The sequence below is a fragment of the Centroberyx gerrardi genome, chromosome 6 (assembly GCF_048128805.1).
Source record: "Centroberyx gerrardi isolate f3 chromosome 6, fCenGer3.hap1.cur.20231027, whole genome shotgun sequence".
In the NCBI taxonomy this organism is placed as follows: Eukaryota; Metazoa; Chordata; class Actinopteri; order Beryciformes; family Berycidae; genus Centroberyx; species Centroberyx gerrardi.
This window is the reverse complement of record NC_136002.1, coordinates 18,201,272-18,226,259: the sequence shown is the minus strand read 5'-3', so window position 1 is coordinate 18,226,259 and position 24,988 is coordinate 18,201,272. Positions and strand designations below refer to the sequence as shown.

Sequence of the window (24,988 nt, the reverse complement as noted above, 5' to 3'; positions counted from 1 at the left end):
CTTTGTTCAAATCTCCATCAAGGGGGGTGGAGTTCACAGCTCCATCCACTACAGCTGGCTGGGTGGAATCATCTAGTTCCACCTAAAGAGGGAGAGAAGCCGTTTGAATTTTAGGAAAAAAATGTTTTTTCTTTTTTACTATACAGTATCTTATCCAGCTACTTGATCATACATCTGTGCAGGTCTTCTTACCTCTTTGGAGGTCAGCACTTCCATGTGTTTCTGTGGCTCGAACATCACACAGATTTCCCCCACTGTGATGTCAACAATCCTGGTCAGCAGCTCAGGCCCAAAGCGGTTCAGCTCTTCCAGCAGGACGTCTGGAGTGTACTTCTCTCTGACCTTGTTCTGGATAGAAAGGACCTTCTCATCCCGGATGGAGCGGGAGAAGGTGGCCTGACGGTCCATGGAGGTCAGAGAGGCGGAGAGCTTATCCTCAACGGCCTTCGTGAGTCCAACGGCCAGGTCGCTGAGCTGCAGCGGGGGTACGGACAAGAGGATCGCCGGATTAATCCAGAATCCCTGCAGCACTTTGGGCACAACCAGCATCACCACTTCGTGGGGGCCGAGGAGGCTGGAGCTGGGCCGCTGCTTCTCCATCAGGCTCCTGATGGCTTTGTCAGCCAGACAGATGATCTGAGGGTCTCTGACGATGAGAGACGCTCAAAATGAGTTGAAATACACATTTTCTGAAAAGACACAATTTCCCCACGGGAATCATTCAAGTTTCATCTTATCTCATAAATGTGACTTACTGGAAACAAGGACTGTTGGCTTCAGGTGAGTTGAGCACAATTCGGGATAAAAACTCAATAACCATCAGTTTCATGCTGATGTTCACCTCCCACATCTGAAACAAGAAATGGGGTGCACCATTAAGATTTGACATATTTACAGGATCAGTCTAGTGTTATGTGATAATTTACTCCAAACTGAATCTTGGTCTTACCAGCGTGAGGAGAGGCTGGACACTTTTATCAAAACTCTCCAGATCAAACCTCCACAATCTTCAAATGGAAAGAAAACAGAAGGTTCATCTTAACTGTTGCTCTATTTTCTTCTCACTAATAACAGACTAGCTTAAAGGAATAGTTCATCCAAAAATGAAAATTCAGTCATTATCTACTCACCCCCATGCCAGTAGAAAATCGGGTAAAGTTTGTTAGTCCATACCACAGATGGACAGACAGACAGAGTTAAAAAAAATAACGGAAAATAACCATAAAATGGCTCCATGCAGCTCTTACAGCATAATCCAAGTCTCTTGAAGCCAAAAGATCCCAAAGTGACTTGAAAAGACTGACATTTACACCATTATTTAGCTGAAATTGCCACTCTAGCTGTTGATTTAAAAAAACGTCACGTTTGCACGCACCCTGGCCTCGATAGGTAAGACTAGCTCGAATTACCAGAAACAAGACTTCCGGTTTGGCCGTTTAGCCTTCCAAATAAAAGCGCAAGATTTTAAAATAGAAATACTGTTTTAAAGCAATTACTTTGTATTTAATTGTCAAACTCAATAAGTGAGCACCCATGTTTGCTGTCATAATAATAATGAAACATGCCATAAAATGTGCCATTTTTAACTACGCTGCATGTATTACACTGTGCAGAACAGAACAGAGACTAAAGTGGACATCAAACATTAAACCAATTTTCTACTGGCATGGGGGTGAGTAGATAATGACTGAATTTTCATTTTTGGGTGAACTATTCCCTTAACATGAGCAGAGTTGATGATAGATTGAGTGGTGGACTGTCTGTATGTCTCAGTAAGTCTCACCGCTCCCTGAGAGATTTCTTGCCCTGCTCCACCAGCCAGTCAGTCATGTCCTCAGTGGTCAGCTCAGATGGGACCTGCTTTTGTTGCTGACGCCTCAAAAACTGCACCATCATTTTTTTCTACAAGACAATAGAAAACATCAGATGTTCTCATGTATAATCATAGGAGACACTTTACCAGAATTTGTCAGGTGTTTTATTTTGTGCGGGCCTGAAACAAAAGTGGTTCTTACTTGTACTTCATAGTACTTCCACTCCCAGCAGAGCTGTACAGTCTCTCTGTACACCGGTACATTGAACAATGCCTTTGAAGGAAATGCGATAATGTCACTCAAAAGCCTCTTATGCTACATTTAATTACAGCTCAAAATCTTTACAATTTAACTGCAATAAACAATGCTCACATACCTTGATGGGTCTATAGATGACCCTTTCTCCTTCAATCCAGTCCATGGATGTTTTTTTACTGGATGACAAATCAACAGTGCAGAAACAACGACACAATAAAACCAACTACCAAACTCACAACTACAGAACAGAGGTACAGTAAAAGCACTCAAACACAGTTGATACTGGTGGCTGAAATGAACTGAGGGTGTTCAGAGTAAAGGTTTCTGTGGGTGACGGAATGGACTTATTGTTGAGTCACTGGGAGTAGAATTTAGCTCTTTATGACAGATTCTGTTTTGGTTCAGCTGTTCAGGCAGAGATGACCAGGGAAAATAAATGTCTGGGCAAATATGATGATCAAGATCAATCAATAAATTGCCTTTACATTTTTTATTTAATCATACTGTGATTAGAGATGAAGATCAGCCATACTGCTGTGACTGCTCATCATAATATGATACAGTAATACATTGTCAATGTGATGTAACTCAATGTGGTGTTCAACATATAGGGATAGTTTTGTACACAATCGCCCAAATCTGTTACCTTTTGGATGTCTGAACTCTTATTTAGAAAACCATTAGGATTTTGAAAAGCAGGAGAAGAACACAGTGTTTGCACTACATTCTTTATTTTATGATCAAGTGCAACAACCAACAACAACACAAACCAATCCACAACTTAGTTCCTGGTCATCACCTAGAAAAAGGAAATCATAAAGAGATGTTTTAAAAATGCTATTCCAGAGGGAAACTGGACTGGATTATCCTGATATTCAGACTGAATGGCCATTTTGTTTCCACTCCATTATTCAGTCAGACATTGCCTCCATGTTAGCCGTTTTATGTGTGTGTGTGTGTGTGTGTGTGTGTGTGTGTGTGTGTGTGTGTGTGTGTGTGTGTGTGTGTGTTACATTGATGCTGGGCATATTTACTAACTTTACCAACAATGTTGGTCGTTTTTGACAAAAATATGTTTGTTAAGGAATGATTTCAACAAATATTATTCTGCCGAAACGCCATTGGCCTGATCGTTTTTCCGATCGAAAAATCGCTGTTGAATAGAGCAACACCAAATCTGAAGAGTGGGCGGGTCAGGAGTCTGGAACCAGGCTAGGACTGGATGCTTCTTAATCACAATATATCTAATCCACACTCATCTGAGCCACACATACTTAAAGCCACACATACTTAAAGGACTAAAAGTGAGATTTAGATTATATTATTCTTGTGCATATAGTTTATGATAATATGTGCATTTTGCAATGTATTTCATTCTGGTAAATGACTGCATTTGCTATGCTAAGTTTGAAAGGAGGATTTTATTTGCAACATGAATATTCATGTAAAGAATACATAATAGGGATTTCTGTGCACTCCTACCACTGACAATTGGTTTTCAAAGTATGCTGTCTAATGTCACTTGAATGACACTTCAATAGATATTCTGCACCTGTACGGCAGGTGGCACACTCCTAGAAATTTTAAGTGTAACTCTCTGCCACTTGAGTAGGAGTTGAGTATGAAACTTGGAATTTCATGAACATTCGCATTTTAACACTCAATGATTTCCTTTTCAGTAAAACCATTTTCCTGCTTTTATTTCAGCCCAACTTTAAGAGCCACATAATCACCACCAATAAATGGCTGCCCATCAATAGCTGTGGGTTTTAAGGTTAATTGCCTTGTCACAAAGACAGTAAACCGTAAGTATGCTGAATCTATCTGCAGAGCTGTAAGCAACAGAGAGATCACTGCACTAACATTGTCAAGTGGAGCCAAAAAAACAATCACTGTACTGTAAGGTGCTTTGGACAGAAGCGTCCACTAAAAGACACATATTATATTAACAAATACTGTACAAGCCAAGCCCATTTCCACTCACATTGTTGATCCAGGAGATGTAGGCGCTGACACGGGTGAAGATAGAGGGCTTCTTGGGGTAGTTGCAGCCCATGCTGGAGCCGAAGCTCACCACACCGCGGACGTCCCGGGAGCCGTCAGGGTTCTGACAGTTCAGGGAGCCACCAGAGTCTCCCTGAGGGGTAACAGAGCCAGATGTGATGTTCAGGCAAAAGATGGCGAAAACATTTAGAAATTGTACATATATAATAATCATTATGGCACTGTGTAAAACTATTCTAAACTGTAAGGCTGGTATATTTTCCACAGGAACTCCATTTCTATATTACATGAGACTGTAGAATAAAATGTAGGGGTTGTGGGAAATTAATGTGATTCACGTTGCAGCTAACCAGCTGTCCATCTCCTCCAGCACAGATCATGTTCTTGGTGACCAGGCTGCCCCACCAGTCAGGCTTGGTGCAGTTGGAGTGGCTGACCACAGGCAGGAGGGCCTGCTGCAGGATGTCAGTGATGGGACCTCCAGCTGTGGAAAAGAACAGGGCATTCAAATTTAGCGCTGTAGTCAAGACCACCTATATCGAGTCCAAGTGAATTCCAAGACCAGGTCCAGTTGAGTTCAAGTCAAGACCAGGTCCAAAGGGTGTTGAGACCAAGTCAAGGCCAAGACCAAAATAGGCAATAAACAGTGTACATGTCTTTCAAACGTAAAAAAAAAAAAAAAGCTTAAGGAGTTTCTTAAGGATCAACAGAGATGATAGCTCTGGACTATACCGTTCAACATCCAACTAATTAATGTATTTTCTAACGTCATTTGGCCCATAGGGCAAGACCAGCCTCAGAGACAGGAAAAATAATCGATTGCAAAGGATTACCCAATCTGCAAATAGATCCCGCCCCATTCACTTTGATTGACAGATGGCTGAGACATGATGAAAAGTGACATGAAATGAAGAGTCATTATGAAAAAAAAGGAGGAGCAATGAAAAAAGAAAAAGGGAAATAAAAGAACCACTTTGAAAAATGTAATTCTGAATAATATCATCATGTAATTGAAAATAAAAGCCATTTGAAAAAAAAAAAAAAAGTTTTTATGAAATAAAAATACTACTAAATATAGTCATGTTATTATGAAAACAATAATTATGAAATAATATTATTTAATTTTTGAAATTAAAGAATAAAATCAATCAATTATGAATTTATTTACTGATGATATTATATATTTCTTATTTATTTTACTGATACATATTTATTTATTTAATTATGACTAATCTGTTCCTCCATAACTCAGGGGGTCAAATACTTATTTAAAGGGGCATTAAGTAATCTGTGACCTTTATTGACCTTTTCTCCTCCTAGTCGCTGGCACAGCCCCCACTTCACCCATCCCCTTGAATTACAGTAGCCTGTATGAATGAATGAATATTTATTTTCGTGTGTTACATTTGTCACGTGTATTCTTTTTTAATTAGACAACAGGTTCTCAAAGTTTTGTCTTATGAAATATGTCCCCTGACCATTTTGACCACACAAAATTTGTTTGATGGCGGCATTGTCTCCTATTACTTTGAAATATAGACTGCATCCCAAGTTGTTGAAAAAGATCTGCCATTTATTTTGCCCGGTGTCTCTAAGCATGCATGTTAACCGGTTCCATAGTGCTACCAGGCTCGCTTTCCACCTAATTTCACACAGCTCCCATCCCATATCACCTGTAATCGCCAATATAAGGCCAGATTTATGGACTCTGAGAAAGTACTTGTATTTGACACAAACATTTTCACAACAGAGATGAGAAAGCTATCTGATTAGAGCAGAGACCCAACAGAAATGTTTAGTGATGAGGCAATCTAATGAAATGTGTTGCAACGCCGGTTGCTCTCTCGTAACATTTTCCTCCATCGTTGAGCAGTTGAAAATGAGAGCAAGTGGGGGGAGGAGATTGGTGTGTGTGTGTGTGTGTGTGTGTGTGTGTGTGTGGTGAGTGTCTTGAAATTGTAATGGGTGTGGAGCTTTTGTTCCAAAACATAGTACATGCCGGAAAATGAGTTTGGAAAGCCAGAAATCTCAGCACCTGGCATAGTAATCGTTGAGTCATTGGTTTGGATCATTAACCTTATCAACGCCCCACAGGTGTATTATGGGCATTTTGTGCTATGGGACAGTAAAAATCTTACTTATTTCCCTTTTTAAATGAGATTCCTGTATTTCATTTTCAATACATTTGCAATAATCTCTAAAAACATATTTGAACTTTGTGATTGTGAGGTATTTTGTGTAGATTGTTGATAAGATCTCAATTGAATCAATTTTGAATTCAAACTGCAACACTTCAAAATGCAGAAAAAGTCAAGTGTGTTGAATACTTTCTGCATTAAGTGTACCTGCAATATTTATAAGTATTTATTAAGTTGGAAAATACAGACACAAATTATTTCATCACAGGGTCATCCTGGTATTAATTGTGCATTTTGTTATTGTAGAACAGAATAACTTTTATTTTTCCAGTTAAAAGACATTCTCAGTTTTCTATTTTCAAGTTGTGAGGTCCTGATGAAATATTGCACCCTTTCTCCTCATGATTTAGTGGTTTAAGCAGACATAAAATATTATTCACTTTCTGAACAATCATGTAATTATAATGAAAACTGTAAAAACTACAAAACCTGACTGGATTATTTGATAATTTATGAAATTATCCAGCAACCTTTCCACATTGACAGTTAGTCAAACAGCTTAGAAAACCACACAGTTTGTGCTAAGCAGCTTCAACATTGAACACTGACTTACAGTATACTGTATAGCCATGCTATACACACATAAAGCTCCTAGTAATGTTTTGGACAACTCATTTGGTTTTTACTAAAAAAAACAAAGAATAGCTTTCTCAGTATACATAATGACATATTTCTTCATTATACACTCAATGTTTTTTTGTACATATTTAACTTCTGGGCAAAACAGTTTTATCTAACTTTTTACATCAAACTTCATACATCAAGAAAATATTCAGCATGATTGCAAATTAATCATTTGATTACTTCCTTTCTGTCCATCAAAACTGCTTTCCTCTCTCTTTGATCTGTGAAGTTAAATAATCTGAACAAATACTCTGTGTTCTCACAAACATTGATCTACACCTATTATACATTTATAGTCTCAGACTTAAAGGGCTTCACAATAATACAAATATTACAAAAGAAGGCACAATATTTACAGTCTCAGGCATACCTTTCCATGTAATTCTGTGAAAATGCTAGTGTTTCAGGTTGTCACATTTCTGATTCTTTGCAAGGCTCAGCCTCTCAGTGAAATGTATGTCAGTAAGTGTCTATTTGACTGGTCTTTGTTCGGTGGCAAAACATTACTTTGTCCCGACTCCTTGGCCTGTTCTTCTTCTCACCATGCAGCATCTAGTGGGAAGTCTAACTCAGGATCTCCACCTGAGACTTCTCCCGGTTCCTACTAGCCCTCCTGCACAGCCGGCTGGTGGGCGCAGCGCTGCATGTTACAGTCCCCCTACAGAGAAACATCGCTCTCCTTTATTTGCCCTGCTGCGCCCCTTTGCCCCGCCTCAGCCAGTCCCTCCAGGGGGATTGGGCTTTGTCCTGGTTGGTCCAGGCGGAGGAGGTCGTGCTGGGCCTGCGGAAGAAGGACATGCCGTTGGAGGCGGGCTTCTTCTGGAGCTGCTCTGACTGCTGCTGGGACCTCAGCTGCTGGTTGATGATGATCTGGATGTCATCCTGGGTGAAGGAGGGGAGGAAGACGTCAGATGGGCAGGGACTCAAAGTTTTATGTTGGGAGTCATCACTTACCATTCTAACTTACTGTATGTAATTTACTGACAGTACAGTTTGACTGATATACTGCTTGGTTCTTAACTATGTGTTGTTATTGTTGCTGTGACCAGAATATATCTGTTTTTTTTGTCACAGCTGATTGGCCTTGCATCTATTTCTTTTGACACAAACACAAAGTGTTCTTCTGTTCTTGAGTGCTCTATTGTCTCAGGGAGTGTGCATGTAGATTGTTTTCATAGTTTCTAGGAACTTTATTACAGTAATACAGTAATGATAGTGTGTACTGCCAACTAATGCCTGATTACGATGCTGCTTTGATCTGTTCCTGACTGTTTGGCTCTGGACTGCTCGGTATGTCTGATCTGTATCTAGGCACATGACTTGTAAATATTCCTGCACCTATCTTTGTACATGAGCCAGTCCATACTCCTGAACACATCTCTGCATGTACGCTACCTCCATCTGTAAATGCTAACAATGCACATTTGCATCTCTAGACTTCCAACTGCTCTCAGCTCATCCACGCATTTTTCGCAATAAACATTTTGGTATAAATAACATCGAGCTGTATCATCTTCATCCAGCCACTAGAGGTCAGGCCCCCCGGCAGATGGCTTGACTTGGCATAGTGACTCAGCAGCAGAAGGACTCATAGACAGGGACACCTGCCATTCATATCCCTCCAAACTGACAAGGCTGTGAAAGATTGACAGTCTGTCCCTGACCTCCCACTGAGGACATTAAACCTCGACACATCCATCTCCTGATATGTCATACTCTAATCAAGGCTGGAGACTCTGTGCCTTAAAAAGTGATTTTTCTCCTCTGAATGATGTGTCAGAGCCAAGGAAGTGTAGATGAACCGTCTTCATGAGGGTGTCTCGATAGAGGTTTTGGTAAAGCGAGAGATGAGCGACAGTAAGACAGAGAGTGTAAGAGAGAAGAGAGCAGAACAGAGCGACAGCATCAGAGAGGCTACATGGCAAGATAGCAAAGTGACCGCAGGCATTAAACAGAGAAGCGGCGGACAGGATGGGATGGACATTAAAGCCGGGCAGCGATAAAGAGACCCCACCTGCCAGGCCTCCAGTTCCTGTGACAGCTCCAGTTTACGTTGGATGGCTTCCAGTAGCTGGTTGTTCAGACACATCATGTCATTTTTACTTCTCACCAACTCTGCCTCCATCAGGTTCTTCCTACCACAGAAATGATAAAACCTTTCAATCACAACAGTCCTGCACAAGAACAACCTTGGGTGTTTGAAAAGACATTGTTATGACTCTGGTCATTTGTGTTTATGTTTGTGTGGGTTAACGGGGTGGGTTATACACTTAAGTTGTTAAGCCTCGGCAAAGGTAATGTGTATTATTTTCACATAATGCATTATATTTCCAGGTATTCATTATATTTCTAGGTATTCACAAAAAAACAATGACCATGACTGCAAGAGCAGCTTTCTATGGAAATGATGAATTGAAGATTTCTCTGAATATCCAACCCCAAACCTCTTGAATTATCCCAGATCAAGGTACAGAGCGGCTCTTTGTGGCTCGTGTGTTTAGAAGCAAGTGCTGTTTTTAAAAGCTAGAATTATGATGCACAATTCATTTGGCAGTGATATTAATAAATAAAGCAATCCTGCTCGTTGTACTTGAAAGTGACCAATTTTTAGGATATGTTTAGACTGTTATTGTTTGTTAGATAAAAAGAAAAAAATCCTCCCTTCCTTGTGGAGGGATATAAATATATTTCATATCACTGAATAGGCTCTTATGAATATCGAGAAACAATGAGCCACTCACTTAGCTATGGCTTCGTCTCGGTCTCTGATGGCCTGTTTGACCACTTCATCCTGTGCCTGTCGGCACTCCAGCTGCTGCCTCAGCTCTGCATTCTGCTCTTGGAGCTGCATATTCTGGTGGAGGAGGAGGAGATAAGAGTTGTGGTCTAACTGCGGCTTGAGTTCATTATTAAACAGAAAAAAGTAGCTGCACACTCATAACTCGGATGCAGAGAATATTTATTCACCGAAGATTCGACGGGCAAGCCGACGGCTGTTTAGCTATTTTCCTGCAGCCAGCACCTCATTAATGCAAGGTGTGCGGCTTCCTGCATGTTTTAGACTTGAGTCCATTATTATCCATAGTTTAAATCATATATATCTCATCTGTTTAAAGATGAGCAGCCAGAGAAAATTCAGGACTTTCTAAATGAAGACATGGTTGATTATGCATTAAAGTGACAATGAGTTACAATTGTGATGACAGAGAGTTATGATACAATATGGTGTAATACAAAACAGAAAGAAATGTAGAAATGCAATAAAATTAAATTAAATACACTATGCCTGTATCATACTTGTATTTATGACCACTGTGATGGTGAATTGTTATGACCACATATGACCACACATTTGGGTTAGGGTTATTTTTTTTAAAATACTGCTGTCAGTAATTTGTAAAGATAATGTAATAATGTTGCAAGTGTGTCATCTGTTATATTATGTAAATTGTGTAAAAATAAGCTGGAAGCAAACAATTTGATTTTGTCTCTTCCAGCACTCAAAAGGCAGCGAGCAGGAATCTGTGTCTCACACCAAGACAGATTACTGTGACAGTAGCAAGGTCAGCGGCGGCACCGGCACAACCAAACCCAATGAGGGCGCCGCCCTCGCTGACGGACGTGTTCCTTCATCACTGGGTTACCTGATCTCTCAGCTCCTGCACTGCGCTCGGATTCCCACACGGATCGGCCGTCCTGTCAACAAAAGCCCGATTCAGCTCCTAGGATACAGACGTTAACAAAGAGATCAGGTGTCGGCCGTGCATTTCACACAGATTGACACCAAAAAGAGTTTCTGTAGTGTTGGCCTATTTGTATGGGGCTCCAGGGGGACAAGGGGGCGGGCGGGGAGATTTAGTTACGGTGATAAACTCGAGTTACTGGTCTAAACAGTCTGCAAACGTCATGAGCCATGATTGGACAATTGCCATTTGTGTAAGTGCGCTCATGGGCTGTTAGGTATACATGCACACAATGGAGGCTTAGCAAAACACATAGGCTATCGACTACAAAGATGAATTGGCCTCCGTAGGATAAAAAAATGCTTCAGTAGTTAATCCACTTTGATAAGCTGTTGTACTGTCACCACTTCATTAAACGAACAACAGAATCTTTTGTTTGTCATTAGCACTTTCTCATTAATTAGTACTTTGGCTGTTCAACCTGCTCTCTTAGATGACAACCTCAACCCTCTCACTGAGGTTCATGAAGCCATACCAATGACACATCTACAGTATGTGATTTATGTGATTTTCATGTTTTGACTTAGATTGAAGGATTACATGCTCCTCTATGGGGTTACGGAAGTTCCTCGATCCTCAGGCTGATGAAACACTTTCAAAACCCATTGGATCAAAAGAAAAACACATGGTTGTCAAGCTAAAACAAGTTCCTGAAAATTTGACATTTTGGAGCTACAAGGGTTTCACCCGACAACAGCGATATGTTAGAAGACAGATTTGTAAAAATGTCAGTGTCTCTCCTAGAGTTAGTCAGCTGATTTAGTCAGCTATTTCAGACCTTAATAGGTACTGGAACTGATACTGGGAATGGGATTGGGAGTGAATCAACACAATGCCTACTTTCACTGCTTGAAAATATTAAAGGGAAAACAATGCACACACAATATGAGCTTACAAGTAAAAGTATTGGACAATTAAACAAGGTTAGCCTTTTGTTACCATTTCCGCAGCTGCCCCACATGCTCAGTTTCTGTACCTAGCGCTCACCTGAGGGCAGCCGGCCTGTGCCAGGTTGTGGGCCACTCCCTTCAGCTGGTGCAGCATGGCCTGCAGGTCTTCCTGTTGATCCGTGACCTCCGACCCCCCCGGGGCGTTCAGTTCCTGCGTCAGTGGGAGCAACGACTGGAGGATGGACCACACATCTTGCGTCATCTAAGTAGAATAGGAGAGGGGCATAGTTGCTTCATGTTAATTATTACCTTTAAAGACGCTATAAACTATTAACTAAACTTTCTAATTCATTACCAAGGTTGGGTAGTTTGAGGTGTTCACAGTTACTTTCATGAAACAGTAAATGTAGCTTGGAGGCTGGTACTTTATATTTGGCCTACATTCAGACAGCTAGTGTTTCACATCTTCTTTCAGAAGTTTCTAAGCTGTTCCTGAGGAAAAAGGTCAGGTGAAGATGGACTAAAGGTATCAAAAACAAGGTAGTCCTCCTTTTCTCCTCAAGTCGGCTCATTTTCTCTCGATACACAACACTTCTTGAGTGACATCAGGTACTTACACAAGGTGTGGTGCACACATTACCTCATCACTCTGTTTAACGTCCTTGAGTCAAATACATCACACCATAATATTGATCTCGTGATAACTCAATAAAGGAGTCTGAGTACATTAGGTTTCGTATGATAATAGTGGTTTTACAATATGACTACATATACACGTGCAAATGTGCACTCCCTGAAACAAGGAAACATTCCTACAGTACCGCAAAGACAAACAGGAAATGTAGAGAGCGACTCATGGGTGCAGTTACACATGACACTTTCCTGCTGGAACAAAACAATAACAGTAGACAGCCAGAGAGTGAGAATTACAAAATCTCGTGTCTTTATTTCACACTTGGCTTCCTCCTGCTCTCCCAGGCTCAATTCAAAGTTCTGTCTTGTGTGTGACACAGCTTTTTAACTAATCCTTCCTTTGTGGTTTCTTCACTCTGAAAAGCACAACGTTCACACGTTGACTGTTGAGGAGTGTGTCCTTGCGCCAAACAGCAGTCACACTGTCACAGAGAACTTGTGCACAATGTTCTTTCATTACGTTCCCCCCTTCAGACGCAGCTACTGTGCTTCACTGTGATGACAATGGATACACGTTTCTCAAAATTCACCAAAAGTTATACATTTCGTATCTCAGTGGTGTCATTCTGGAGAGATGTCGTCATACACATTCTATTCAATATTCTCATTTCCATTAGTCAAAAAGGAACAAAATTCCCCGCTATAGTATCTGTGAGTCATTGTGGGCAGGACTAAAATAGAATGAGCCCAACACTAAAACTTGCCGACCGCAGTAAGGAGATAAAGTCAGAGCAACCGGTCCCACACAAAAGAGCTCTGGTGTTTTTGTCTGCCTAAGTTATCTGCTTCAATATCTAGTCACATTGCCTCACAATCAAGCCTGGATGAGTTAAATACAGAGCATGCTGTACTGTTGAGGTGATTTGAGCATTTTCTACCTCTGGGCATGGACTTACATTCATTTTGCGCGATTACTACACAGCATTTACCATGGATCTCACATCAAACCCCTGACTCTTACATGCCCTGCCCTGATTAATAAAGCTGGTTCTTTGCTTACAATACCTGTTCCCTACAATACCTGTTCCTCAAAGTCTAATATGACCATGCCATGACAATAAAGGCATTTTAATTGGTTTTAAAGAGAGTGCCTTGGAGTTCTTTGTATTTTTGTGTCTACATGTATCCCTATCCAAAGAGCACCTCAAACAAACTTAATTTTGAGTCCAGGAAGCGCTCCAAACTGTTTTTAATACCTGTTCCTTACCAAGTAAGTGCCTGCTTCAGTTCCCACATGATTCTATTAAGGATAATGGGATTTTCACCAGCTCATCACAGCAATTCAAGCATCCCACCTACATTACTCATCCATCCAAAGCACAAGCATGTAATAAGTCCTGTGTCACGACAGCTCCTAACACTTGATGCTTGTGAAAGTTATAAGGGCAGTTTACATTTTACATGTGTGCGAGTTTGCCAAAGACCAGATATATTTTTTGGCAGCCTAGCATATAAATCTTGTCATTCATAAAAGCCAAGATGACTGAGAAACATACATGAATTTCTCTTTTTCATATCTGGTCTTTCCTTTTTCATTTGCCTATCTGTTATTTATTTTCCATATCTGGTATTCCATATCTGATTCAACAGATATTTCACACTGCGCCTTCCACTTCCCAGCAGGATATCCTTGGCTATCCTTCATCCGTTTGCCACACCCCAAAACCTGCTCCTTGCATCTCTCCTAATCAACTTCTATGTCCCACATGGCAGGAACAGCAAAATAACACTGGCTCACTGACAATGCACCCCCTCGCTTTACGGTAATGCTGCCCTTGGTTGTAATTAGTTGAAGAAATACAAACATACTAGGGATGGGACGATATATAAAAATGTAATATATCGCAATACAAAAATATGACGATACGTATCGTGGGGCGGAAAAATGAATCGCAATATTAGCTACATTTTATTTTGCTGTAGTAATCACAAATGAGATGGTTTGCCAAACACAATCACAAGCTCTCCATCCAAATTATATTATTTGTACTTTGTAATGAGATTTTGAAATTGTTTACATTCTAGCAAGCCAATGCCATCGCTAGAAAGATTTGTGGCTGAGATATTAACATAATTCTGCACAGTCATACTTTGTTGTCACTGATCTTTTTTTTATTACATCGTATCGTGGTTGTATCGAATCGTGAACCCCATATCGCGTATTGAATCATATCGTGAGATAAGCATATGGTCCCATCCCTAAAACATACTGTAGATTTTTCCTGCCTTTAATCTCACTGGCAAGGGACTTCAGCCGGATCTTTCTCCTGTGCTGGAAAAGCGGTAAATATATTTTTCTGGCCCCACGGCTGTTTTCGTACCTGTTCCTTGTCGAGTCCCAGGCCCGCGGTGTCCAGGCTGCACTCCAGCTCGGACAGCAGGGAGGCGTCTCCGTGGCTCCGGGCCTCCTGCAGCGACACCTCCTCCTGCAGCTCCTCTACCTGGACCTGCAGCTGCTGTGAGCGCCCCCGTGATGCCTCCACCTCCCGCCACGCCTCGGCCAGCTAAACACACAAGGAGGCACACACACACAAATTAAATATACACACCACACACAAACATGAGTCTGAGGTTATCGACATCTACAACAAATCAAACAAAAAAGAGAATAGATTACACCGCTTGAGATTATCTGAGTTTACTAGATAATCAAGATTATGAATTCCCTATAGATCATATCTATAATCAACAGAGAGAGATGGGTGTGACTGCACAAGTACTGTAAGTGTTTTTCATCTGTCAAAATGTGCAGAAGATGTGTAAAAAAAAACCCTACCACCGCTCAGCGAGAAAGAAATCCTGACGTGCCAGATTCCAGCCTCTAGCTCAACATGAAACTCCACTAACCGAACACGAGTGGAATCCAGAATTGCGAGTGACAGTTACAATGACAGGGATGAGGTGATTGTTTAGCAATGCTCTCCGCAATCCCACCGAAACCCAGGCCGCCAGACGGGGAGTAGGAAATCCCTTTGTTATTGAGGCTCTTCCATTCATACAGCCAACCACGTTGTGCAGTTTTGTGCTGCTTGCTACTGCAATGCACAATAAGTAGTGTGTATTCGTTTCGAAAGATGAATGAAGCTCTTGGTGTGTGTCTGTGTGTGTGTGTGTGTGTCCATGTTTGCATGCAACTTCTTTTATGTATGGTCATGTGTGTGCATACTTGCCGTGTGTGTGTGTGTGTGTGTGTGCAGGCATGTTAGTTTCTTTGTTTGTGTGTGTATATGAGTGTGTTTGCGCTTGCCTGCTTTTGTACGAGTGTATAGTTATGTGTGTCAGTATGTACCTGCTGGCTGTGCTGCTGGTTGAGTTGGTCCTGCAGAGCCAGGCGTGTGTGTAAGGAAGCCAGGCTCTCCCTCAGCTCAGAGTTCTCCTGACACACACTCTCCAAGCGCTCCTCCAGGGCCTGCTCCTTCTGGGTGAGACGCACCACCTGGATACACACACACACACACACACACACAGATACACACACATTGCAGATCACCAACCTGACTGACAGAAACTTTAATGCGGGAAAAGTGACTTCTACTTCCATTCTGGACCTGCTAAACTCCAGTGTGCTCCCTCCCATCCCTGTTCCAAATCCACAACTTATTCCTTGCATCACAGTCCTGTGTCTTGCATGGGTGCAACAGAAAGCAAAGTCTAGCTAACGTAAACACCAGACAAACACCCCATTAACACCTCAATTTTGATGACTGTGAATGACTAGAGAAATGCTGACAAGCTTTGGATATTTTTTTTTATTTTTTTTTACTTAATCTCTCCCTGGCAGAAATTAAAACCTCAGCCAAGTTTTTTCCTCCTGGTGCTGATACAGCACTAAATCCAAGTGACTGGAATGAGAAAAGTCTGTTCAGGGAAGATTAACAACACACACAGTGTTTTTGACATAAAATAATTACACATTTCTGCAGTGTGTTCTGGTAAATCTGTCCCTGTGGGTACATGGTGATCATAAGGATAGAAACACTTAATCAGACCTCACTTTAAAATGGGACATTTTAGCTTTAACAGTTTGGGTTAGGATTCGGTTTAGGCATTTAGTGTTAAGGGTTAATTGTCAATGGGTTACAGATAGTGGAAAAATTGAACCCACAAGTATAGTAACACCAACATGTGAGCGTATGTGTTAGGAGGGTTGGGAGGATATACTGTACGTTTGATCAGAGTACCATACAGTAGATTCCTCAGTATAACTGTGTGTGCTTGCATGTGTGTGTGTGTGTGTTATGTGCAGGGTAGTTACCTGCTCCCTCATGGCGCTGATCAGCTCCTCATCCTGCTGCCTGTTAAGGCTTCCTTTTTGCTGGAGCTCCTGTTTCAGAGCCTGCAGCTCACTGGACATGGCCCGCTCCACCTCCATCGCCTAAACCGGACACAACACAACACACACACACATGAGATTCACTAGTGGAATAGGAAAAACCTCAGGTAGAGATATGCAGCTTTTGTCTTTGCAGGAAAGCCCCCCTTGTGTATTTTCTTTATATTTAGATATGAGGAGAGAATGGGAAGGGGGTTACAGAGGGATATCAGTATAGAAAAAACAACACAGCTAGAAATCAAACCATGACCCAGATAGAAAGAATCATATATGAGTATTAGTCAACGACCCAAGAAACAAAGCTACACAGTCTTGCCCAAGGCACGAGGCTTAAGAGCAACGAGGCCAAATTCCTGAAAACTAAAAATAACAGTGAATATACAACATGAGATCTGTCTGGGATAAAGTGTAGAAAACTAGACACAGAGTTGAGAGGAAAGGTAATATGTTACCTGACTGAAAGGTGGGGATTAGATGTCTAGAATTAAATATCTCTGGGGTATTGTTTTCTTTTGCTGTGGGCCATGCAGCAAATGGAAAAAACTGAGACTGCTGCTTACTTTGCTGCCTTCTGAAGAATTGCTAGTGGCTCCAGCATGTTTGTGTAATAGAACAATAAGCAACATGGCTTCATGGGAACATTGTTTCATCAAAAGGACAGGGAATTATTGACAAATGACTGTCATACTGCGTGTTGTGCAGTTTAACTAACTTATTTCTCATCCATTTTCTCTTTAAAAGCAAAAAACACAGGAATCTGCAGGCCGCTACTGTGCCAGTTCTGCAGCCCCGACGGACGGACCACCCAGTCCTCATCCCAATCCCCATCCCCCCTGTCCTGATCTGGGACCCTTGGTTCCCCTTACTCAGCAGTCTGGCAGGCCCCTGTCAGGTCCCATCACAGCCACATAATACAAGATGAAAAGCCTGCCTCTGCGGCAGATGGAGCAGGGGGCATCTTGGTCTTGGCAGTGACATCATCATGCCACATTAGACAACAATGTGGTAGGGGGCAAACTTGGACGTCAGGAGGGCCAGTAGAGGGGCAGAGTGTGTGTCTACGTGTTTATGGGAGTGTACAGGGGAAGTGAGGGAGGAGTGTGTGGTGAAATGAGGGGGAAGTGTGTGTGTGTGTGTGTGTGTGTGTGTGTGTGTGACTAGGCGAGCACCATTGGACAAAAACAATACACAGCATGTAGTGGGGAGGACGGTGTCAAAGACGCACGCTTACGTCCATCAGCCATCATTATCCCCGCCCCCCTCTCATCAACATGATCCACAATAGAGGCAGCGACCCACTGACAATCAACAGAGTCAAGAGTGGAAGGAGGACGCTCCATTTGGTCGGGACACAAAGCCCAGGGTGAAATCCCCTCACATGGCCCCCGAGCCCCGGGCCGTCTCCAGTCAAAACGCTGAGGTGTCTGGCAGCTGACCCTCCCAACTACGGTGGAGTCCCTCAGGGAGCGCCGCGAGGGTGTGACCAAACGCGGCACTCCCTTGGGATGATGTCACGTTAGGGGTATGAGGAACAGCATCAAAGGAGAGAATGAAAGATTTATATCTGACTGAAGCATATTATTGTCTTATCCCTTTTTGTCTGTGAGCTGCATGACGCTGTTAGAGAGAGCAAAGGTCGCAGGGGCTTTGCCTCAATTTGGGCGTCTCCTTTTACAATAATGGAAATCCATAGTGAGCGATTTGACAGGTGTCTCTGTCACGGCAGTCGACTTCATGCTGGGATCCACAGCCATGGAAAGTGATCGTGTAACACTGGGTTAAAGCAGGAGTTCAGAAGTTTAATGTGTTTTTCATCTGTTAACCAGATACAGAAAAGATGAAATCACTCAGTATTTTGTTTACACATACACTTTTCCATTGACAACCATGTTACACTGGCTATCCTATCACACCATTATTCTTTTCCTCCAGTATTCTTTTGTTGAAGCAATCTGATTGAATATTGAATCTAGCTAAGCTTGTTGTAGCTGAAATAAACATGAGTCACAATGACAAATACTGTAAATGACTAATGCTCACTTGCCAGTGTATACTTAATTTAGCTTGACATGGATCCAAAACAATTCCCTCAACTTACTGTGAGCCTCTGACTTCCTTATAGTTGATGACTTCTTAGGAGTTCTGTTACCGTAAATGACCTCGCCCAGTAAATGAACTGTTGATCTAAGTGTATGATGTGAACTAAAAAACATAAACAAACCCAAATGTTTGGAACATTTCTAGCTTATCAAACTATGACCATACTCCCTTTCAAGACAAGCATTCCTTCTCCAATAGACCTGTTAACATCTCAATTTCCAGTAACTATGTTCAGCTGCAAATCCTTTTCCTACACTCGAGTGAAACTTGTTTTCAAAATGTCTTAACTTCACTTTTCCTTGGTATCTTAAGAGTGTAAATAATCACATAACCTTCTGGCTCCACATACTTAGATTTCATGTTTTTCCTCACAATTTACACATTTTGGAAGTGCCTGGAAATTCCCTCAATAAACTGAGTCAAGTAACAAATGAACAAAGTGATGCATCTGACACAAAACAAGGTGGTTAATGCTAAACTTGAGCTATCTCACACTGGTTATCAGCCATTGCTGCGATTACATTTGTAACATTGTCATTATAGAATTTAAGAAAAGCACCACCAGATGGTTAAATACCTGGTTTCCTCTACATCATCTACTGTTTGAACAACAGTACTAACTCATGTGATTATCTGGTACACGCCAACATTGTTTTTATGCAGCCATTTCCTTTACAGCACCAGGATGGAGAGCTACAGCAATTATCTGTGGACTCTAGGGAGATGCGTTAACTCAAACAAATCTTTCCTTTCACATAGGAGCGGTTACCTTGCCGTTGCTGGTAAATGTGATGAATACTTTTTCTCGAGTTTCTGTGGTAAACTAACTGACTCACTCCCCCAGATTCCTGCTGTGCTCTGGTTACACTCTCACACAGTTAGGATATAGTGTGATAAACCCCTCAGGCCCTGGTACAGCAGAACTACTTGAACAGGTACACAATCCATACAGTTCATCCACATTTAAACTATAAGACTTTTGAGTATTTCTTCATAGTGTGTGACTTATTTTTTGTGTCCTTTGACAGAGACTATACAGACTTCACCCTGCATTAATAACATGATAACATAATACACTTGTGAAAGGGGGCAATTATCACTTCTAACTCACAGACACGAATCCAATCCACAAATCCTCTCCAAAAGTCCCAGCAAGACACCCAGCGCAGAATCCTCAGACTCTAATCACGACCGGGTGGGCACATGCGCACACACACACACATACACACACACTCACCGTACCAGGCAGCAGTGCACACCTTCTAGCACTGCCATTTACCACGTCTGGTAGAGCGATGTCAGAAATGGAGCTGAGAAGCACCTTCTTCATACTCTCCCTCTTTTTCTCTGCTCAGCAGATTCTCTCACACTCTGTTCTCGGACTTTTACAGCTACAGAGAGTCCAGAGTCGCCCATGGTTGATACCAGCCAGACAAATAAAACAACTTCTCCACTTCCGCCTCCTTCGAGAGCCCAGATAGAGAGATAGCACCTTTGATCTTAAATGGATTTTTTCCTGAACTTCTGAGAAGATTGCTTCAGCCTGGACACAGAGGGGGAACAACATCCACAGTTCCTCAGTCTGAGGACCTCGACTCATGGGAGGGTGAATTTTCTGGCCTCATATTTAAGTTTGCAAGCTCTAGTTTGCTGTTCAGTTTGAACATTTACAGCAACACAAGGCACTGAGCTACAAGTGGTCGTTCATGTGTTACGCTACACGTCACGGCTGTAATGTTTCGCAAAACAATCCCCTCCTCTGCAGGCTGGAAAAGTACTTGTGGCCTACTCAAGGTTGTCTAGCTGCACTATCCAATCAGCTCCTCCAGGTTAACTGATAAGAGACCATAAAAGATGTCACTGGTTTTGGTTAGACTAGAACAGTGTACATTGTTTCCTTAGGATCAATCAATGAAGATCATAGAGCTGCAAAGTTAGACTGAACGTGTAAGGACACATTGAGGGGAACAAATATGAATCAATAATGATTTAATTCAGCTGTATGTTTTTCTCCATCAAGTCTGTGTCATTTCTCAGCACTTTGTCAGAAGTTTATTCATTTTACTAAATAAACTGTATCTGATTTAATGTGATGTGCATTTGTATTGTGTATTTTAAATTCTTTGCCAACAAATGGACGAATATGCAAGACCTTCTGGATTGCATAAAGTGAAACCTGAACCTATGCTTCCTATGCCTTTCTCCCTCTGTCCTAGATTCAAATTTAAATCAAGTCATGACACAAATTCTCATCCCCCTCTTGTTTGCATATCATTTCCATCCTGTCCCAGTCTAGGTCTGGATCATTTGCCTGAGGCCAACAACTCGGCACTTTGTTTCATAACCAACAAGTGACTAACTCCACCTCAGTCTGTCATGCTCAGATGGAAAATCTCAATCTCAGGTGAATGCCTTTTATCTACAGTTTATTGCTTATGTTTGTACACTAAGCGCTGCTCCAGCCTATACACAGCCAGTGTCTCTGATCTTGCTCTAGAATAGATTAGACTAGGTGAGACTGATACCTTGGTGCTTTGCAAGGAACATTGTGTTTCAGCGTGCGGATTGGGTAACAGCCCGTCTTATCAAGTTTGACTCAGGCCTTTAGCATTTGAGCCACAGCTTGAGTGTTTGTTTCACCAAGGCTCAGTTACCTGGGATTTCTTTGCATCCTGCCTCAGTCAAGTCCATCTTCATTTAATTTGATGTGGACAGAATAACACAGTAATCTGGGCTGCACTGTATTCCTCAACCAAATGTCCCCAAACACCAATTTGGAGAAGTACACTATAAAAAACACACTGGTGGTTTTGATCAACTTTGGTAGTGAAATTTCCCTTTATCAAATCAAAACACCGTCTGATATCTGTTTCTATTGCTTTGCCTCCAGTGTCAGTCATGGGGACTCACAGTGCTGAGCTGCTCACGGAGGCGCTGGGTGTGTTCACCGTGCTCCAGCTGGGCTCGACTCTTGTCCCTCTCAGCCTCGCCGAGGGCCTGGGTGAGCCGCTCCACCTGGGCGCTCAGCTCCCTCACATCCCTCTCCAGGTCCCCCACCTGGCTCTCCCACTGGGACTGGCAGCCCTCCAGCTTCAGCCGCAGCTCATGCCTGCCCTGCTCCAGCTCCTGTACAGGGGGGGGGAGAGACTGGGGTCTTAACATGAGGGTCAATGGGAATCAGTCAATATTATACAGAAGGGACAAGTATGGTCAGCCATAGAAACGGTTAATTCAGCATGTTTATAATGCGTGATCTGCAACAGTTTTTGAAGGGCTTCATTCCAAAACGCTGTATATGCATTTTGGAAAAATGTTGCTACCTGAAATTCATCAGGCAATATTTGGAAAAACACACATGATTCTGTCCTCAAAAAATGTACTATTTTATAAGCAAATGTCTTAAGATGGCTCCTAACTTCAATACTAACCCATAATGCGCCTAACTTTCAAGCCAGCAGTCAGTCTTTTTTTTTAAATGATAGATCTCTCATTTTGAAACTCTTCATTTGTTTATTTGAAATTATAACTCAAATAAATCATCTCTGTGGGTAACAAGATGTCACAACAATAACAGCTTCATTGTTTTGAGAGGAATTTGAGTGACACAAACATTAAGCATGCCCTATAGTTAGCCTCATGTGGTGCTGCAGTAGATCAAGGTTGAAGGACAATGGGAATCTCAGTGAGTGACAATGGGGCATTTGAGGTTACACTGAGGATATACAGTGTCTCATGCATGTTCTGCCACAGAGAAATCATTTATCAGTGATTATATGGTTGTATTAATAGATACTAAATTCAATAGCATTAATATCGAAGGTTTATCTACAAGGTCTATCTACAGGAAGTTTCTTGATAGATAAGTCCTTACCACGTGTTTAAATCTATTTGTAAACTAAAGTTACATAATGAGAGTGCACCCAGCCTGGTTTGACCTGGCTGTGATGGCAAGATTTAAGATTTAGGATCGACATAAAGTGCATATCAGCATTTACCCTGAGAAAAGTAATAAGGCCATTACTTAGCCTGTCATAGCCGCCCAGGTGTGTGATACTGTTTAATATAGGCAATAGTTTCACAGCACACACATGTAAATCTCAGTTTGCAGAGAACTTTATTCCGCCTGCCATCTCTTGCTTCATGGCCCTTAGGTTGGATTTATCTGTGGCTGTGTGAACATTTATTGGATTTTAGAGAATCACTCCCATGTATTTTCACAGGCCTCAGTGTGCAAAGTGTGTGAGCTGTAAATCTGTGTGCCTTCGTCACACTGTAACTTCAGTTCTCGCTGCATATTAGCTGTGTAAATCAACTGCTGACGTCCCAATGTCCCAATGAGAGGAGGAGAGTCTTGCAGTCTTATTCTATAGCTGTTTGTGACACAAGGTTTAGTGTTAGTGGAGGTGCAGCAATCACTTGATGTCACATCTTAAAGGTATTTTTCCCAACAAGGGGATTTGTCTGTGGGAGGGCTATATATCAGTTTAATTACGTCCCTCCAGTGTAATGTGGAGAAAGCAAGGGATGAGTTTGTAGTCGCTGTACAAAAGGTCTTTTCAGAGAGCGAAGAATGAGTACATTGTGTGCACAGGAGCATATACCTGGTCATCAGGATGGCTAGTCATTAATAAAACACTGACGTCACTTATACTGACCTGGAGCCAACTTTTCTACCTCTTTACACTGTAGTATGTGACAGGGAGACAGCTGCTTAGATGATGATGATGGAATTATCATCATCATTATAATAATTATAATAAACCTTAGCACTTCTCAAAAAGCAAAGTTTAAAGTGCTTTACATAAAAATGTAAATAAAAGCAATACACACGGTAGGCAATGCAAGAATCAAAGCAGTTTACAACTGAACTGTGAAATTATCATATTAGCCTGATTCCCCTTGAAGCCTGATATTAATATAAATTGATACTTGACTGTGTCATGAAAGCTTTTGATCTGATTTTTGATCAGTCTAAATATTAGCAGGAACTACGTCGTCTTCATTTTGAAACTTCAACAGATATAGATTTCATTACATATATTCTTATTTCGCGCATTTGAGGGAGACACAACGCGCCGCTGTATCAAAAAGCAGCTTTCTCTTACCTCCAGCTTGTCCGCGTATTGTTCATGAAGTTTTTCGCTCTGCTCTTTCAACTGACGGTTTTCCAGGAGCAATGCGTTTCCCAGCTGGGCTGCCAAAATAACCTCTTCCTCCTTTTGTTTCAAAGCAGCCAAAAGTTCATTGGGGTCTTGATAATCTGTTATTTCCTCCGCTCCGTAGTCGAAATAGAAATCGTCCTCCAGATCCATTTTCTTCGACTTAAACCCCCACTCGTCGAGTCGATCCATAACTTAGTGTCAAACAAACCTTTCGAATAAATAATATTAGTTTAGAGTAAATATTTAAATAAACACTGAAATGCTACCATGAGTCAATGAGCTATACATCCATTACACCTGAGCTCGTGCTCCCACCTCGCTCTCAGTCTGCGGGTGTGAATGAACCTGTCAAGGTTTAAACCGGCGGCCTCTCTCTCTGCCATACAGTGAAAGTAGGCTGGTCCTTTATTGTCAGCAGCAGATGATGCCTGTCCCCCAGGGGAGTTGGCTTCACTAAACCTGAGAGTCGCTGAGCAACAGTTGCCCTGCTCCTGTCTGTGTCTGGTGACTGCTAAACAAGCCAAGTGACACCTGTGTTGAAACAAGGCTCGGATTACTGCTGTTTCATAATGGAGACTGACCCTTTACTGAGATTAGCCTGAATGAATCACTTGTTAAAACTTTTGAGGTCACAAAATCTTTTGACTCCTTATATCTGTGTTTCCAAGAATCTAATTTCCTTTCTGTCTCTGACTGTCTGTCTATTCCTGTATTGTAAAACACATAGGCGAAACATTAGAATAGAATTATGTGTCAAAATATACAAAAATGTAGTTATGCATGTAGATGGCATTCGTTCAAAATAGGCCTATTTTCAACAATGAAAGTACACTTTCTTACTATGCACTCTTTACAACATACAGTATATCTGCAAGCATCCAAAATACTAAAATACTATCAAAATAAAACCCAATCCATCCTCAGAATATTTCATATACATGTATATTTTGAAACTAAACTCTAATCGGTTGAAGTATATGTGAAATGTATTTTTTCTGTATGGGTCTGTCTCTCTCTGTCTCTCTCTGTCTGTCTCTCTCTCCTCTCTCTCTCTCTCCCTCTCTCTCTCTCTCTCTCTCTCTCTCTCTCTCTCTCTCTCTCCTCTTTGACCCTACAGGAAGTCTCAGTCCCAATCAATCTCTTTCACACAACAAGTGCTCAACAAGTGC

General features: G+C 41.7%; 2 protein-coding genes across 2 annotated transcripts; both read right to left on the bottom strand.

Moving 5' to 3' along the window:
* Window positions 1–2,853: 2,853 nt before the first annotated feature.
* On the bottom strand, window positions 2,854–7,570 carry LOC139912812 (chymotrypsin-like elastase family member 2A). Its single transcript, XM_071900726.2, has 4 exons — window positions 7,468–7,570; window positions 4,415–4,560; window positions 4,057–4,209; window positions 2,854–2,871 (listed from the first exon to the last, which is right to left on the bottom strand). Exons 1-4 carry the CDS (start codon window positions 7,568–7,570, stop codon window positions 2,854–2,856), a joined length of 420 nt encoding a protein of 139 aa, XP_071756827.2.
* On the bottom strand, window positions 6,455–24,177 carry LOC139912794 (uncharacterized). The gene is made up of 10 exons (XM_071900704.2): window positions 23,763–24,177; window positions 21,568–21,783; window positions 16,480–16,599; window positions 15,514–15,660; window positions 14,546–14,728; window positions 11,629–11,793; window positions 10,543–10,620; window positions 9,640–9,752; window positions 8,913–9,033; window positions 6,455–7,780 (listed from the first exon to the last, which is right to left on the bottom strand). The coding sequence occupies exons 1-10, from the start codon at window positions 24,006–24,008 to the stop codon at window positions 7,580–7,582; spliced, it is 1,590 nt and encodes a 529-aa protein (XP_071756805.1). The 5' UTR covers window positions 24,009–24,177; the 3' UTR covers window positions 6,455–7,579.
* Between the last annotated feature and the right edge of the window lie 811 nt (window positions 24,178–24,988).

What these genes read in the sequence shown, in the direction of transcription:
- LOC139912812 (XM_071900726.2), bottom strand. Translation starts at nt 7,570, where the DNA reads ATGTTTCTCTGTAGGGGGACTGTAACATGCAGCGCTGCGCCCACCAGC. An exon ending in GTCTCAGGTGGAGATCCTGA is followed by an intron (nt 4,561 to 7,467) that starts GTTAGACTTCCC and finishes TCTTTTCCACAG; the next exon opens with CTGGAGGTCCCATCACTGAC. An exon ending in GACAGCTGGTTAGCTGCAAC is followed by an intron (nt 4,210 to 4,414) that starts GTGAATCACATT and finishes GTTACCCCTCAG; the next exon opens with GGAGACTCTGGTGGCTCCCT.
- LOC139912794 (XM_071900704.2), bottom strand. Translation starts at nt 24,008, where the DNA reads ATGGATCGACTCGACGAGTGGGGGTTTAAGTCGAAGAAAATGGATCTG. An exon ending in AATACGCGGACAAGCTGGAG is followed by an intron (nt 21,784 to 23,762) that starts GTAAGAGAAAGC and finishes CCCCCTGTACAG; the next exon opens with GAGCTGGAGCAGGGCAGGCA. An exon ending in TGGGACTCGACAAGGAACAG is followed by an intron (nt 11,794 to 14,545) that starts GTACGAAAACAG and finishes TATTCTACTTAG; the next exon opens with ATGACGCAAGATGTGTGGTC.